The 18,346-nt window shown below is 42.9% G+C and overlaps 2 protein-coding genes across 2 annotated transcripts; one reads left to right on the forward strand and one right to left on the reverse strand.

Moving 5' to 3' along the window:
* Positions 1-4,924: 4,924 nt before the first annotated feature.
* LOC117990297 (kynureninase-like) lies at positions 4,925-6,785 on the reverse strand. The gene has a single exon (XM_034977758.2). It carries the CDS (start codon positions 6,586-6,588, stop codon positions 5,308-5,310), a length of 1,281 nt encoding a protein of 426 aa, XP_034833649.1. The 5' UTR covers positions 6,589-6,785; the 3' UTR covers positions 4,925-5,307.
* A 2,921-nt stretch (positions 6,786-9,706) lies between these two features.
* On the forward strand, positions 9,707-17,589 carry LOC117990284 (cytochrome b-c1 complex subunit 2, mitochondrial-like). The gene is made up of 9 exons (XM_069504216.1): positions 9,707-9,898; positions 10,734-10,963; positions 11,268-11,556; positions 11,946-12,076; positions 12,970-13,142; positions 13,227-13,346; positions 14,108-14,275; positions 16,283-16,659; positions 17,313-17,589. The coding sequence occupies exons 1-9, from the start codon at positions 9,707-9,709 to the stop codon at positions 17,550-17,552; spliced, it is 1,920 nt and encodes a 639-aa protein (XP_069360317.1). The 3' UTR covers positions 17,553-17,589.
* The last annotated feature ends 757 nt before the right edge of the window (positions 17,590-18,346 follow it).

Below are 18,346 nucleotides of genomic sequence, written 5' to 3' on the forward strand. Positions count from 1 at the left end.
GAGGGCTGTGTCGTGAGGAGCGAGCCGCCCAGCGTGCGGCGCCGCGCGCACGAGCGGGAGCAGGAGGAGCACCACTGGCCCTCGGTGCGCCTCACCAACTGTACGTCACCACACACCACACGTACATCACATGCGTCCACATACACGAGGGCTGTGTCGTGAGGAGCGAGCCGCCCAGCGTGCGGCGCCGCGCGCACGAGCGGGAGCAGGAGGAGCACCACTGGCCCTCGGTGCGCCTCACCAACTGTACGTCACCACACACCACACGTACATCACATGCGTCCACATACACGAGGGCTGTGTCGTGAGGAGCGAGCCGCCCAGCGTGCGGCGCCGCGCGCACGAGCGGGAGCAGGAGGAGCACCACTGGCCCTCGGTGCGCCTCACCAACTGTACGTCACCACACACCACACGTACATCACATGCGTCCACATACACGAGGGCTGTGTCGTGAGGAGCGAGCCGCCCAGCGTGCGGCGCCGCGCGCACGAGCGGGAGCAGGAGGAGCACCACTGGCCCTCGGTGCGCCTCACCAACTGTACGTCACCACACACCACACGTACATCACATGCGTCCACATACACGAGGGCTGTGTCGTGAGGAGCGAGCCGCCCAGCGTGCGGCGCCGCGCGCACGAGCGGGAGCAGGAGGAGCACCACTGGCCCTCGGTGCGCCTCACCAACTGTACGTCACCACACACCACACGTACATCACATGCGTCCACATACACGAGGGCTGTGTCGTGAGGAGCGAGCCGCCCAGCGTGCGGCGCCGCGCGCACGAGCGGGAGCAGGAGGAGCACCACTGGCCCTCGGTGCGCCTCACCAACTGTACGTCACCACACACCACACGTACATCACATGCGTCCACATACACGAGGGCTGTGTCGTGAGGAGCGAGCCTCCCAGCGTGCGGCGCCGCGCGCACGAGCGGGAGCAGGAGGAGCACCACTGGCCCTCGGTGCGCCTCACCAACTGTACGTCACCACACACCACACGTACATCACATGCGTCCACATACACGAGGGCTGTGTCGTGAGGAGCGAGCCGCCCAGCGTGCGGCGCCGCGCGCACGAGCGGGAGCAGGAGGAGCACCACTGGCCCTCGGTGCGCCTCACCAACTGTACGTCACCACACACCACACGTACATCACATGCGTCCACATACACGAGGGCTGTGTCGTGAGGAGCGAGCCGCCCAGCGTGCGGCGCCGCGCGCACGAGCGGGAGCAGGAGGAGCACCACTGGCCCTCGGTGCGCCTCACCAACTGTACGTCACCACACACCACACGTACATCACATGCGTCCACATACACGAGGGCTGTGTCGTGAGGAGCGAGCCGCCCAGCGTGCGGCGCCGCGCGCACGAGCGGGAGCAGGAGGAGCACCACTGGCCCTCGGTGCGCCTCACCAACTGTACGTCACCACACACCACACGTACATCACATGCGTCCACATACACGAGGGCTGTGTCGTGAGGAGCGAGCCTCCCAGCGTGCGGCGCCGCGCGCACGAGCGGGAGCAGGAGGAGCACCACTGGCCCTCGGTGCGCCTCACCAACTGTACGTCACCACACACCACACGTACATCACATGCGTCCACATACACGAGGGCTGTGTCGTGAGGAGCGAGCCTCCCAGCGTGCGGCGCCGCGCGCACGAGCGGGAGCAGGAGGAGCACCACTGGCCCTCGGTGCGCCTCACCAACTGTACGTCACCACACACCACACGTACATCACATGCGTCCACATACACGAGGGCTGTGTCGTGAGGAGCGAGCCGCCCAGCGTGCGGCGCCGCGCGCACGAGCGGGAGCAGGAGGAGCACCACTGGCCCTCGGTGCGCCTCACCAACTGTACGTCACCACACACCACACGTACATCACATGCGTCCACATACACGAGGGCTGTGTCGTGAGGAGCGAGCCTCCCAGCGTGCGGCGCCGCGCGCACGAGCGGGAGCAGGAGGAGCACCACTGGCCCTCGGTGCGCCTCACCAACTGTACGTCACCACACACCACACGTACATCACATGCGTCCACATACACGAGGGCTGTGTCGTGAGGAGCGAGCCTCCCAGCGTGCGGCGCCGCGCGCACGAGCGGGAGCAGGAGGAGCACCACTGGCCCTCGGTGCGCCTCACCAACTGTACGTCACCACACACCACACGTACATCACATGCGTCCACATACACGAGGGCTGTGTCGTGAGGAGCGAGCCTCCCAGCGTGCGGCGCCGCGCGCACGAGCGGGAGCAGGAGGAGCACCACTGGCCCTCGGTGCGCCTCACCAACTGTACGTCACCACACACCACACCACACGTTCACCACACCACACGCGCACCACACTACACGTACGTCACACCATACCATACTACATGTACGTCACACCACACCACACGCATACCACACCACCTACACAAAACAACTCACCACCTTGCGCCTATAACTACCACCACACACTACACAAGCGCACCACACGCATACCACACACCTCACACACACACACAACATACCACACCACACACATACTACACCACACACAACGACTTCGCACAAGACGGGACATTCCGAACAAGACTTTTGCTGACTGCGACTAGTTTTTGCTTACAACTTATACCTTACCATACCACAATAATTATTACAATTAGTCCACGCATTCTCTAGAGCGTCACAAAGAAACAAACAAACAGACAAAGAAGCGTGTGTGATGTTTTGGTGTATTTCTTGCAGGGAGCGTTAGAGAGCGTCGAGCGGCCTCGGACTAACGGCCGCTGTATGACTCGGTGTTAGTACACTGAACAATACATTGCCACTAGCTTATCACTTATTGTAATATGTATATTGCGTAGCGTATCGTAGTGATTATATTTTGGTTTAAGAGCCAGCGCGTGCCAGACATATACATAATATATTTATAATATATATACTTATTTTATAAAATAAGGTATATCCTTATTTTATAAAAGCTGAAAGTTTCTCTGCGTATTGTCCCCTACACTGGGAGGAACGTTTGTTTGGAACATGGTGGCTTTGGGAGATAACAGGTAATAAAGGTGTAAAAAATATTTTTTTTATATATTTTCTTTAGAATAGTATTAGAAATCACGTCATGCATTGCTAGACACTAGTAGGTGGTAACGCCCTGCCAGACACCTTTGAAGTTGGGTATCTGAAGGGGTGTTGCCACGATTTTTATCGCAAAATTTTTTTTGCATTATATATATCTAATTAATATTGGTTTTTTTTTTTCCACCAGGATCTCAAGTCAGATTCGGAGCCATCTGTCGGCCAATGCGCGCTCTGAGGGAGAAGTATGGTGGAACGTACACACAGACAAACAGACACACATACCGCAAACCGCGGCTTTGCCTACTGTGACCGCAAGTCTTTTATACCGTAATTATTTGTATAAAAAATTGAAAAATAAATGCTCCTTATATGATAAAGACCTAACTTGTTTTAAATTGTAGTTTTGTAAACGTGCAAAATACTGACTGATAAATACTCTAACTACTAGTTAGTACTAACTAAAAGTTCTTGTTATTACGAGTAGGTTTTGGTTGTGCCAAAAAAGCAAAAATTCTAAAAAAAGTTGTATCAATGCATTTGTTCTGAAATGTCGTTAGGAAATTTCGAATAACATGTACTTAAGGGATATGTCATAGCCGTCATAGCACTTATGTTTTATACTATAACTATTATTTATATTACAATATAATTTAAAAAATGTTAAAATAAAATGCTCATTTTTATGTTGACCTTAAAAAAAAGATACAAAATTCTGACTGAAATATCAACGGAAAATACTATGTAATACCAAAAACCACTAAAAAGAAGATTTTTAGTGGTTTTTGGTTGTGCCAACTGCCAACGGCAAAGTTTACTTCGAAAAAAGTTAGATATAGTCCGTACAAAATGACTTCTCACGCGACATTTTAACGGGAAGAAATATTAAAAATAAAGCGTGTTTTTTTTTACTTAAACTATCTGTTAGATTATAAAAAAAGTTATAATAATCATGTGTCAAGTTCCTTTCCTAAATTATTCTATTTTGTTAAATTAAATAGTACTTATTTACTGAACAAGGTAGATTTTTAAAACTGGCATCCTATTATAATAGCTAGGTTTCATAACTTAATGATACGAATCTATGATATCTTTTAATGGTTCTTGGAAGCTAATCGAAAATAATATCAAAATTGCATTTAAGTATTTTTGAATAAAACATTGTTTTTCCTCGAAAATCGAATGTTCCAGTAAAACAACCGACAAAGTGCTTATTTATAGTTTGGCGGCTTGAAAAACATGATTTTTCCGAATAGTATTTTAATCACCGAAATAAATTTTTCGGCGAATAAAATCGATTTTAAAATTTTATTTATTCAAAATATTATCATAAATTCAAATATTTTACTTGAAATACGTTAAAAAAAGTCTAGAATTTAGATAGATAAATACAAGTCTGGAAGTTGATAAGAGATAGCATGCTATCTCTTCAAGAACTCCCATTGTATGATACAAAAAAATGTTACATCGTCCACCATACAATTAAATCTTGTGATGTAAATTACTGTAAATATATAGAAAAAGTTAACTAGGTAAAATAAATAAATAGTTAAGGTTTCATAGATTATTACTTTTTATGCCTTATTAAGTACCAAAATCTAAACAAAAAGATTTGGCACTTAGGGTACTACTGTGAAAGTTATATTAATTGACATATTTTGTGTTTTTATTTTATTTTTCAAAAATATTGTGTACAGTTGCAATGTGATGAAACCTAAATTAAAAATAAGTTTATTTAGAAATATTTGAAATTTCTAGTTGCAAATGGTAGGGTACATAAATTTAGAAAGAGAGAAAATTATTCGCTTTACTGCTAGAATTATAATAGACTAAGCCTATTTTAGAGATAAAATATAAATAAAACAAACTATATTTCTGTTTTATTTTACATTCTCCTATCACTTAATTTACTGGACATAACCTAAGCATACACTTATTAACTAACACATAAGGCCCCGATTCTCTAGTCTCTCTCTAAACTAAATTAAGAGTATCTGCATCCTTTTCTTTTTACTAATGCTAAAAAAGGAACGGAACATGACTTTCACATTTAAAGACTCTAAATTTTAGTGCACAATACAAATTTAAACAGTAGGTTCGCGAGTGCGTGCTAAAATCACGGGTTTTACCATCTAAAAATTAAATTTAGAAATGTTAAACTGCTTCTGTCCTTTTCATATTACAATAGTAAGAAGAGGGTGCGAATACTCTAAAATTAGGTTGTGCTTAGAATCGGTGCCAATATCATACAACCAAATTCCTTTTAAGGCTTATTTTCTTGTAAGTCTCATTTTTAACAATATCTAACAAAATTTCTACCATCTTATACACATCTTCATAACTCGTATACAAAGCAGTAGGAGTCAAACGCAGGACGTTGGGGTCTCTGAAATCTGGGACGACACCACGAGCTTTCAAAGATATAGATATTCTATACCCTTCATCGTGTTCTAGACATACGTGCCCGCCTCTCTTTTCATCTTCCCTTGGATTTCCAATAGTAAAACCGTACTTAGCCAACTTTATTTCAATTAAAAACATAAGATAAGCTGTAATATGCAAAGATTTCTTCCTAAGATTCGCCATTCCAGCCTCATTGAACATTTTTAACGAACCTTCCAAACCTGCCATGGAAAAGACATGGGGAGTTCCAATTTGCCAACCGCTTGCGTTTTTTTGGTGATCGAAATCTTGGCGTAACTGAAACTGTGTTTCTGGTTTATTGCCAAACCATCCAGCTAAACCAGGGAGATTACCAAAATGTTTTCTATTTATATACAACCCAGAAGTAGCTCCTGGACCACCGTTTAAATATTTATAAGTGCACCAAACGGCAAAATCTATATCTAAAGATTTTAAATCGATTTCTATACTGCCGATTGCGTGGCTTAAATCCCAACCAATGATTATACCTTTTGATTTTGCAGCCTTAGTGACCTTTTCCATGTCTAAAATTTGCGCAGATCTGTAGTAAACTGTTGGTAGGAGTACTAAAGCTACATCCGAAGTCATAGCGTCAATGATATCATCTTCATCCATAAATTTGTCGTTACAGTTCACAATTTTTACAGCATCTTTTGTGTCGTATCCTTTTAATCGCACTTGGCTGTCTATTGCGTATTTATCGGTGGGAAAATTTATGTTATCGACTAGTATTTTGTATCTGTCTTTAGTTGGCTTGTAAAATGTGCTGACCGCTTGGTGTATGTTCACGGTTGTGGAATCAGTAACTGCTATTTCGTCTGGGTCAACTCCGACCAAGTCCGCCATCAGTTTCGCTAGTTCTGCTGAATATAAATAGTACTTGCTATCTTCCACGTTCCAAATCTTCACTCCTTCTTCTTTCCATCTGTCCATTGCCTTTAAAATTGCGTCTTCCGCGTCCTTCGAAGCTAGTCCTAAAGAGTTCCCGCACATATAAATGGTACCCTTCTTTATATAAAATCTACGACGAAATTGTCCCAGAGGATCGTTGTTATCCAAAAAAGTTGGAAAATCCGGCCCATCTTTGAACTGCTGATCCATTATTGGATTGTAAGACTTTTTCTTCAGTAGGTATTTTATACTGCTTTTATTATCTACTTTCGAATTTATTTTATACCGCGATGCTATGCTTCTAGATATTTAAAATGAGATTTTTTTGCTGATTTTGAACTGCGATTGATAATATTAGCAACGCGACTTTCTTTATTTTATTTTTTGTTTTAGAAAAGGACTTTGCGATATCGATGTATGGTGTGGATAGTTATTTCATATCTGCTTTTATATGATAATTGTGTTTATATTAGGTTCATATGCATTGTTTATATCTCATACCGTGCGAAATCAACGAGTGTGTCCATGTTGTAAGAAATTAGCAGGACAGTTTATATGAAAAAAAATCTGAACTTATTTATTACAAAAGATCTTATGATAAGTTTGTAGCTAACCTTATAGGCGAGACCTATAAGGCCTACAAACCCAACAGAAATGAAACCTATATCACATAAAACACTTTATTGTATAAGTACTTATAGCTGATAACAACAGCACGTATAGTTCGCGACAGGTCGATATGGCAATCGGGGTATGGAAGGAGTATGGCAGTTTTTATTAAACCTATGTACCCCTTTGGTTTCCACACGGCATCGTACTGGACCGCTAAATCGCTTGGCAGCATTGCTTTGCTAGTAGGGTGTTAACTAGCCACGGCCGAAGCCTCCCACCAGACCAGAACAGAAATTTAAAAATTATAAAATTCCAAACCCCTGCCGGAAATCTAACCCACAACTAATAAGACCACAGCGCTTACTACTGCGCCAGAGAGGTCATCAAAAGCTTCTGGCCTTTACAGTCATCATCATCATCATCATGAGCAAGCCATGACCGGCTCACTACACGGGTCTCTTCCGAATGAGAAGGGTCTTGGCCATAGTCTACCACGCTGGCCAAGTGCGGATTGGCCTTTATAGTATTTGTAAAACAAACCTCATGGTCACCTTGGTGACATTCGCGGGAAAACAGCTAAATAGAAGAAACACTGATACCGTGAAATGCTATCAAGTCATAAAAGTGATAGGTTGATTCCGAATTACTTTTATGTGGCGGCAGATTTATATACCTACCTACCACATTTGAGATTATGATCATCCATATCCATACTGTAAAACCGTTATAGCCTAGTGGTTAAGACGTCGGTTCGGAGGCTCTGTAACTCGATTTCGTAAAACCTGCATCAATCATTATTACAATCGCAATTGTTGTGATTGGCTGAATTTATGGTAGAGTCTGGCTAACGAAAGATGCGACTGGCAAAACGCGGCAAATTAAAAAAAAATGGCATCCCCAAAATCAGTGTGACAGACCTGGAATAACCTAATTTGATACTTTAGGATTACGTATTTTTATTTTCGTTCTATTAAATTAGGACATCGGATAGGAAATCGGACAAAGTCGCGGGTATTAGCTAATCAATGTCCAGGAAACTTATAGTCAAATAGCTAATCCTCGCGGCTTCGCCCGCGTGGATTTAGGTTTTTAAAAATCCCGTGGTATCACCACGATTTAGGAATGCAATTCATTACAGCATCAGGGCTGAGGAGTTGCGTCCTTGAGTTCAAAAAGTCTTAACTTGGTATTCTTGGTAAGCAAGTACCTCCAATATCAATTTATAACCGACAGTTTCTAAATCCCATCAGTCTTGGTGATCAGGTCCCCTGCAGCAGCAGGATTGAGGAGTTGGAATCTATTTTTTTATGGGACAATGTCACAAAGCTCTATCGATTAAAAAAATTATGCAAATCGGTTCAGAAATCTCGTAACTTTCGGTGTACATAGGTAGAAAAACACAACTCTTCCTTTTTTGAAAGTCAGTTGAAAAAGTACCCTATGTTACTCTTTGGTTAATCCTCTACTTGTCTGTGAAAGTCCCGTCAAAATAGGTTCAGCCGTGCCCGTTCCGAAGTTTAGCCCGTTCAAACATACAGGCACTTTTACAGGCACAATTTTATTTATTACAGAAACGCGGCATCGTACCGGAACGCTAAATCGCTTAGCCGTGCCGTCTTTACCGATGACTGGGCTTGTACTGGCGATGGCCAAAGCTTTTATCTAGACCAAAGACAATTTTAAATTACAAATTCCAGAACTACCTGCCGGAAATAGAACCCGAGATATTTTCATGTAGACCGCTAAACCAGGAAAGTCTGTATTTTAAGGCTAGGAAATAAATCACCCACTGCGCAAGTTCAAGGTCAAGGTTCTTCCTGGCCGGACGTCCAGACACCCTGTAACCTGGCTGACGACGTAGGCAACAGTTGTTATTAATGTGAACAAGCACTGTTAAGCCTAGATTAAGTTATAAAACCTAACACTGTTATCACCTTGGCACACGGAAGCGAAAATACATATTTGTAGGTATCTAGTAAATGTTATCAACAAAAATTTGCGACTAAGAATGCCTGTCGCTAGGCAAGACTTTTTCAAATTCGGCTAGAAGATCAAGATGGCAATCGGGGTATGAGGCGGGGGGACGGACACCCTGAACAGTCGCACGTCACCCGCACCCGCCCGGGTTAGCGCGGGGGCTGAGCGCGTGTGCGGGGCGTCCCACCCCGATTGCTATCTCGATCCGTCGCCTACTATACTTAAGTACAGTGCGACAAGGCTCTCTTGGCACTTCAATGACAGTGACAGGGGGGCGCTGTTGGAGACCAAAGGCTTAGAATCTAAGAATATTCAAACAAGAACAAAGGGGACACTTCACGGCGACGTTAGTTTTTGCCACGCGCCAAGATAGCCTTGTCGCACTGAAGTTGGCAGATAACCAGAAAACAAAATAATGTACACCGGCCTTTAGAATGACATTTCGGTTTTGTAGAGCGTTGTCTCTTTCACTCATACGTAGGTATATGACGTTTTGTCGGTCTCAACGACAAAGACAACGCTCTACAAATACGCTATCTCCTCCTAACAGTCGATGTACATTATTTTCTGCCGCGTACTGTACGTGCTACAGCCTACAAGTCATAGCCTACCTCAGATTAAAAGCCTCCTACCTACTTAACTATAATGACAATTTTAAAGACGTCTACATTTTGTCATTTTGTAAACGATTTTTTGGTGATTTTTTGAAAGATAATGTCAACTGCAAAAAGTGTACAAAATGAAAAAGCTATCACCCCAAATCCTGCAACATTACAAACGTCTATCCACGAGCAGAGCCACGAGGGCCGAATGTTACCCGCAGGTGTATGGACCGACAGAGATACAGAAGTCTATGATGCTGAACGGCATCCAGATCGTGGCTGCGAGGGTCTCTGGGGCTCTGATGACTGCTTGCACTGTTATGTTCCAGGTTTCAAATAGTTTACTTGGTTTTTAAATCTTCTCTGATCGCTTTGTTGAATGGCGATCTCGCGCAATGATTAGCCAATCACAGCGAGTTACGTACTTTCAGGCCAAGGATATAACCCGAGACCTTGGGCGGATCAGACGAAAGAAGCACTCGATTAGGCATTCCTTGGAGCACCTGCCTAACTCCGACTCGCTTTTGCATAGTTTTGCAAAAATATGCCAATGCTTTCCTGGCTTTTAAGAGTTCATCCGCTCCTTGAATAACGTAAAAGTCAGTGTGCTCTATAGATCTCAGCCTGAGAAATTTTCTACCTCTCTTTACCATGCTGAATAGGCTGATGGTGGCAATGTTGCCATTGCCATAACAATAACTATCATGCACTCTTGACAGAGTGGTCGTGGCTACTGAGATGATATAGGTACCCGTCAGTCGTCGATGGACTCCGTGTTTATAAGTCGCACGGCCTCCCGCGCAATATTCCCCACTTGTGTCGGTAGATAGTGATGCGGCAGCACTCCACTGCAGTTATCTAGATCTCCATTTTCCTTCTACCAGCTATGTACTTTTTTTTCGTTTGGAGGAGGAAAAATCCTCATGGATACCTCGGTGTTTCCGATCGCATGCCCGACTCCATTGGGATTGCTGCCCAACGGTCTACGGACTAAAAAAACCTCCTCCTCTACTTCGCTCTATCTTTCAGGTACTAACTCTGCATTTGAAAGATAGCTAACTACTACCAGCTCTGTACTACCAACACTCAACTGGCCCTTCATTTCTGGATCCGTGGTTAAGACGGGTTACCCCACTAAGGGTTGATGACGTCTTTGTATTTCAGGCTGGGTCCCGCTTCGAAACCAACGATGACTTGGGAGCATCCCACTTCATCCGCGCGATGTCCTCAGGATCGGGAAGTGAATATACTGCGTTTGGCAAGCTCCGCGTATTACAGCAGCAAGGCGCCTACCTGACCTGCACGTCTGACAGGCAGACCATCGCCTTTTCCCTGAGATGTACTCTACCTCTGTTTAATACGCTGAAAGGCTATTTGGTGGATACTGCTGCGAGGTGCTTTTGCTATTTTAAATTCTATGACAAGCTAACACCATAGGTCAATTCCGGATAGTCATTGTGATTGGCTAAATTTATGGTATTTTTGTTTTAAGATTCATTTTAGCCAATAGTGAACGATTGTCGGCCAATCGCAATAATTACGATCATCACACTGTACCTGTCAATTGTCATTTTACCGACTTATTTGGTGTTGACTGTCCACCTACTAGGAGGTCTACCAAGTGTCAACATATCTTTCCAGTGCGAGTTGCGTCCCAGCAACGTAGGGCTCCTACCACACCTCTTGCCATTTTTCTAGATGTTCTTATCACGACTGGGAAATAACCGACCGAAAGCAGCTAGTAAGAGGCGATCTCACCAGAATGCATCCAGAACAGCGCGTATTAGACCTGGTTCAGCGAGCATGCTGGGCCGGCCCTCTCGCCAACTCCATGTTCTGTGAAGAGGAGAGGATTGACAGCATGACGTCTGAAACGCTGACGAGTTACGCTGCTACTAACTTCAAATCTATTCACTGTGCGGTCGCCAGTGTGGGGGTACCGTTTGAAGAAACTATGGAACTGGCAGAAATGATCGATTCGAGAGTGGTAAGTTACCTACTTATACGTAGGTACTCCGCACTGTTCGAATATATGTATAAGCCGGCGAAAATATCTGCGAACCTGACTTAGTGACGCAACTCATGCAACGCGCTCGCGTTGGCACTGGTGTGCTGGTAGGTACTGGATAGGCGAAAACGGGCGAGTTGCAGGGAAGCGCGAGGGAAGCGCATTCCAGCGAGGTGCGTAGATATTTCCGCCACTATTAAGTAGGTAAGTAGCTTTATGATTTCGTAAAATATTACACATCATTAGAGTCACAGTTTGCGTAGAAGATCTTCACAGAAATTTTATGCTCATTTCCAGCAGAAAAATATGTTTTGACCTATAAAAACCTCTACCTATAAATAAATACCTGTAAAAAGTTTTGGTTTTAGGGAAGGCCCACGTCTGAAAAATGCCACACGAGCCCTTGCTTTCGTTCTGGCATCGAGACTTACGACCTGGGCTCCGACAGCGACACCTGGATCGCTGCAGCGGTGCAAGGTTGTGGAACTGATAATGTTGAGTAAGTTCAAGAAAACAACAGCTAACCATAAGTCTATACAAGTTACTAACATATTATTGAAAATTCGTGCTTATTTACCTCCTGAAGACCACCAAGAAGGTACCACCTGAAGTAACCTGCTAATACCTTAAAAGTTTCTAACAATATGTAAATACAAACAACATAACTAGGAAATTTAATTATTACACTAGGTACCTACCTTTTTTAAAAAAATGGCGAGCAAACGTGCAGGTGGGTCACCTGATGTTAAGTGATTACCGCCGGCGCCGCCCATGAACATTTGCAATTGCAGTACCAGAAGAAACTCCAATGCGTTGCTGGCCTTTCAGGAATTTGTTGTTACGTCCCAAAGAGTAGGTATATAATCACTACGTTCTAGTTCCGTCCCTAGAATAACCCTATGTTGTAATCTGATGGGAACACCGGCAAAGGGAGTTGATTCTACAGTTTGCATGTGCGTGGAAAAAGGATCTGGCACAAAACGGACCGCCCGTTTTGTGCGAACTACCTTTTGGGGCTGTTGAATTCCATGCACCCATGTCTATTGAAATTCGTGAATTCAATATGCAATTGCAAATCTAAGAACTCTTTCGGAATTATGTTATAGAAGTGTACTATGCTCGACCCCACAAAAGATAGTACGCTTTGCGTAGACGATAACTAGCTGTCACTAGCTTATGACGATTCCTGATATTATGTCGATCGTGTGTACAGAGGCGGATTAAATGTCGAGAACGCCCTAGGCAAGTACCTACCTCATAGGCGCCCCTCTAACACCCATATTAAAAGATTTCTAAACTTTGCGTAGACGATAACTAAGGTAACTGTAACTAAGTAGCTTATGACGATTCCTGGTAGGTATAAAAGTTGTGGCGTCCTTTAATTTGTTCCAGCGATCTGTTCAAACATGCAGTAGTAGCGTCCGCATGTGGCACCAGCGCCATGGCTCAGGGGCAACACTGGTTGGACAGGACTTCTGAAGGACCGATCGGTATTCTATCCCAGGGTGATATCTTCTCTGATTACAGAGCTTTCAACATCTCTTATGCGGAAACGGGTATTTTTGGTAAGCATTTCTTTTGACTCCCTCAGGAAATTTCATGCCATGCAAGTTTGGTGGTGGCGTTTTTCTATTGATATTTTTTTGCAGGTATAGTAGCAAAGTGCAAAGCAGCTACGGCGTGTAACGCGGCCTACGCTGCCACTGACTTTCTGGCTAACGTCTGTAAACTGAGTACAGAACAAATAGAAAATGGAAAGAAGAGACTACGTAAGAAACAATCTTATTATAGTTAGCGCTAGGAAAAAGATCTCAGACTAACGCTTGACTGCAATCGGACATGCTGGCAACTGGCAAGTTATGATGCAGTAAGATAAAGGGTTCAAGCCTTTTAAAATTATAAGGGACAACTGATGCCGAAAGGGCGTTCCATGTCCTACGGTTCGAATAAGAAACGAGGAGGCTTTATTGCTTCGTACTGTATGTCCGTGGAAATTTGACTACGTACGGATGCAGACCTTGGCGATGCCTTGCGGTACGATAGTAGGACGTGCCCAGTCATGGGCTATCAATCTATTCAATGTCTTCGTAAGGGCGCCCCCTGTGAGGTTCGGACCTCGGCTATGCTTAGACGAGTGGGTTGGTTGGACTTGATTAATCCGTACGCCACCGAGACCTAAGCATGATTTTGGTACCTACAAATCGGGGACCTCGTCTTCGCCGGCGAAGACGCAGTGCAGAGGTCATTGATGTGTCTTACCCTACAAGATAGAATGCATTGTCGGTCATGATATTTTGATCATCAGGGTCGTTAAGGACTTGCTCAGGACGTCTTTTATCGCGATCGGGTGTCCATTGCCTGTGTAGAGGGGTTGTGCATCTGGTTGCTTCTTTCTCTAAATATTTTTTGGAAAACTGTTTGAAGTGATGGGGTATTGTCAGGAGTTGAAAAGGTCTCTGTGGAGGTCCACATTTCAGACGAACCACGGTGGATCATGACGGCTTACGGCTTTTTTCTTGAATGTTCTCAGAGGTGAGCCTGTCCTTTCACGACGAGGACCCAGTGAAAGCCTCACAAGGGCTCGCGCTGCAGGCGCTCAGCGGCGCACACATAGACAGCGCAGAGCATGCCGTCGCCATGCTCGACGCCATTGAAGCCGCGGACGTCGCTGACACTGCCAACACGCTGGCCGCTAGACGTCTGTTTTTATTACATATTATTAATTTATTTATACCTACAGTACGCGGCCGAAGTAATGTACATCGGCCTTTAGAATGACATTTCGGCTTTGTAGAGCGTTGTCTGTGTCACTCATACCTATATGACGTTTTGTCGGTCTCAACGACAGAGACAATGCTCTACAAATCTGCTATCTCCTTCTAAAGGTAGATGTACATTATTTTCTGTCGCGTACTGCACGTGCTTATTATACACTTATACAGTGTACAGTAGCCGGCGGGAAATATTGTACATCGATCTAAGAGGTTTCGGCTTCATAGAGCGTAGTCTCTGTCACCATACCTATGTGACGTTTTGTCGGTCTCAACGACAGAGACAACGCTTTACAAAAGCGCTAACTCTTTCTAAAGGTCTATGTACAATATTTACTGCCGGGTAGGTACTGTACGTGTATAATACCCAGTGTTGAGCAATATTAGCAGATCAGCTGACTAACTGAATTGTTTTATTGTAACCACTTTTCCATGGTACAAACTATGTGGGCATTAGGCAAACTGGTGCTGCAAATGTTCAGTAATCACTTAACATCAGATGACCCTCTTGCTCGCTTGCTAGCTATCTCTATTTAAAAAAAAAACAGTCACCACCTACCCCCCTGTCTGATATCTATTACTTACCTACTTACTTTACTTGCTGGCTCATGCACGGGTGACTCAAGGAGAGTTTGCCTCCGACATCAGCACCCTCACACCTCTGCCGTGCTTCACGCCAATCCAGTCTAATACCTATTGCTGTTTTTAGGGTTCCGTACCTCAAAAGGAAAAACGGAACCCTTATAGGATCACTTTGTTGTCTGTCTGTCTGTCAAGAAACCTACAGGGTACTTCCCGTGGACCTAGAATCATGAAATTTGGCAGGTAGGTACATCTTATAGCTGACATTTGGGGAAAAATCTGAAAACCGTGAATTTAGGGTTAGATCACACGAAAAAAAAATTGTGGTCATAAACTAATAATTAGTATTTTCAACTTTCGAAGTGAGTGACTATATCAAGTGGGGTATCATATGAAAGGTCTTCACCTGTACATTCTAAAACAGATTTTTATTTATTTTTATGCATCATAGTTTTTGAATTATCGTGCAAAATGTCGAAAAAATAAGACTGTAGTACGGAACCCTCATTGCGCGAGCCTGACTCGCACTTGGCCGGTTTTTTAATTTAAATAATTACGTGTATATTTTATTTTCAGGCAATCAAATGGCCATCGCTATAGTTGGTGATGTGGGAGCTGTTCCAACGGATATATTTTATAATATGTGAAGAGACTAATAGGTACTTACCTACTGTTAAAAACATTCACAATAAACTTTAATTTATTAATTATTTACTTTATTTTATTAGTACCTAAGCTTGCCCATGCGAAATAGAATAAATTCAAAACATTTTCCAAAGGTATGAAATATTATTGCCTCTTCTTTGCCTACATAATATTATATTGCCAAGAAACAAGTCCAATTCAGTGTATGGAGCAGTAGTGATTATAATATACTCTTTGCTATGGAGGATGAAATTCAACGCGAATCAATCGCTTTGTTAATGGGACACCATTTACCACCAGGACACAGAGCCCACAGGGACACCCACCTTTATTCAACAGATGGTTGTCCGTCTTTAATGGTCTTAAAAGATTTGCATCCAGAGCTGGAAAAAAATCAACTGTCAGTTGTCAGTGTCAAAGTGGCAAGTTCTTAGTGCTGTCAACAGTCAAACAGTCAAAGTCAATAAGTCAATATTAAGGTTATGTTTTATTTCAGGCAGTAAATTGCAATTTTATCTTTAAAATATTATTTAAATACTAAAGAATAAGATAAACATGTTTTAGTTCCAAGCGAGTATAATCAAAATGATGAATTCACTGCAGAACACCGCAAAATGTAAGTACGATTCATAGGTTAGTTCATTAAATTTACCGAAACAAATACGGTTAAATTACCATTTTTAACACAATATCGTGTGTATTTCCAGATTTACGGCTAGTAAACTTAAAAACTGCTTTAAATGCACTAAAAGAATGCAAACCAACAGCACCTTTACAACCAAAAATAAACTTAATATCGAAAGCAAAAACATTGTCTTTTTCACCTCGAAGTATTAATTTTGAGATCAATGAAAAGCCTAATGAAGCAAAAAGAAAGCAAGATCCTGTATTCTATATACCGATAGTGAATCCTCGGTCGATTTTGCCCTTAATTGACACAAACTGGAGGAAGGATGAGATAGGTCTGCCTGCGATCCAGCAAGAAGAGAAACAGGCTGTCCGTTTGATTGTTATAAGAAGGAGAAAGATGAAAAAGCATCAGAGGCAGAAGCTTTGGAAGAGGATGAGGTATCGCTGGGCCAGGGTGAATATTATTTATGTATTGTTAAAAATCATCATATTTGTCAGATTTTATATTATGAAGTATAAGTTGAAAACTACAGGACTCAAGTCCAAACTTCCTAGTTTTTTGAAAGGGTAGCTCTCTGCCTTGTATCCTCATTGCTAAGGATTATGATCCCTTACTATTAGTGACATGGTATGAGTTTTTTTACAAAACCTAGGATTCCCTTGGTTTTGTAAAAAAAAATTGGAAGCATATTATTTGATTTGTATGTTACTACTATAGTATTATTGTAAATGATTAATTGTCTCTTTTTTGCCCACTTTTTTACTAACAATAGTTTTTAAGAATTCAAATTATCTACTAACAAATTGAACCCTAGTCGCTTTAAATAAAGATTTATTATCATTACTAGCTGATGCCTGCGACTTCGTCTGCGTGGATTTACATTTTTCAAAATTCCGCGGGAACTCTTTGATTTTCCGGGACAAAAAGTAGCCTATGTGTTAATCCAGGGGATAATCTATCTCTATTCCAAATTTCATCCAAATTCGTTTAGCCGTTTTTGCGTAATTGAGTAACAATCATCCAAACATCTAAACATCCACACTTTCACATTTTAGGGAGTACTTATTTTTTATTTATTTAACTTAATACTTTTGTATGCTTTCCAGGTAAAGAAAAACCGCCGCATCAAAAAGGAGAAGATCTTCCAAAACGAACTGTTTGCCATGGTGAAGCAAGCCAACGAGTTCTCGGCAGAGCAATACGTATCGGGCAAGCTGCAGAAGGCCAACCACACGCCGCTGCCAACGCGCTGGCGACACAAGCGCCTGCCCGAGTTCATCATACGACAGCTGCTGGGCATTGACAAGAAGATCAACTATAAACACACTGATGTTTATAAAGCATGATTATGTAGATTTAATTAATATAATATTATAGTACTGTTTTAGTAGTTTTTGTTTTTGTTCAATAAAATTTTCTTTACTTTACCAAATTTCATGATTCTAGGTCAACGGGAAGTATCCTGTAGGTTTTCTTGACAGATACGACGTACAGGACAGACAGATAGACAACAAAGTGATCTTATAAGGGTTCCTTTTTTCCTTTTGAGGTACGGAACCCTAAAAATAAAAACCGGTTAAGTACGAGTCAGGCTTGCGCAACGAGGGTTCCATACTAGTTGTATTTTTTCGACATTTTGCACGATAATTCAAAAACTATGATGTATAAAAATAAATAAAAATCTATTTTAGAATGCACAGATGAAGACCTTTCATATGATATACCACTTGATATAGTTATCTTATTTTGAAAATTGAAAATGCTAATTATTAGTTCATGACCACAATTTAATTTTTTTGCGTGATGTCACCACAAATTCACGGTTTTCAGATTTTTCCCCGAATGTCAGCTATAAGACCTACCTACATGCCAAATTTCATGATTCTAGGTGAACGGGAAGTACCCTGTAGGTTTCTTGACAGACAGAAAACAAAGTGATCCTATAAGGGTTCCGTTTTTCCTTCTGAGGTACGGAACCCTGAAAAAGTAACATCATCCTGGCAAGTGGTGATTTGTTTAATAATATTTTCTTTTGTGTTATTATCTGGAACCAAATCTGCAATGCAGAGTTAAGTGGGCGATCTTAATTTTGTTTTGCCGTATTCATCATGGCCGGGAAGAAACTTGAATTAAAATAATA

Source organism: Maniola hyperantus, chromosome 17 (genome assembly GCF_902806685.2).
Source record: "Maniola hyperantus chromosome 17, iAphHyp1.2, whole genome shotgun sequence".
Taxonomy (NCBI): Eukaryota; Metazoa; Arthropoda; class Insecta; order Lepidoptera; family Nymphalidae; genus Maniola; species Maniola hyperantus.

Excerpts from the sequence above, each read along its gene's own strand:
- LOC117990297 (XM_034977758.2), bottom strand. The coding sequence starts at position 6,588 with ATGGATCAGCAGTTCAAAGATGGGCCGGATTTTCCAACTTTTTTGGAT.
- LOC117990284 (XM_069504216.1), top strand. The coding sequence starts at position 9,707 with ATGAAAAAGCTATCACCCCAAATCCTGCAACATTACAAACGTCTATCC. Across the intron at positions 12,077-12,969 it reads TGTGGAACTGATAATGTTGA|CGATCTGTTCAAACATGCAG; the intron begins GTAAGTTCAAGA and ends AATTTGTTCCAG. Across the intron at positions 16,660-17,312 it reads TGAGGTATCGCTGGGCCAGG|GTAAAGAAAAACCGCCGCAT; the intron begins GTGAATATTATT and ends TATGCTTTCCAG.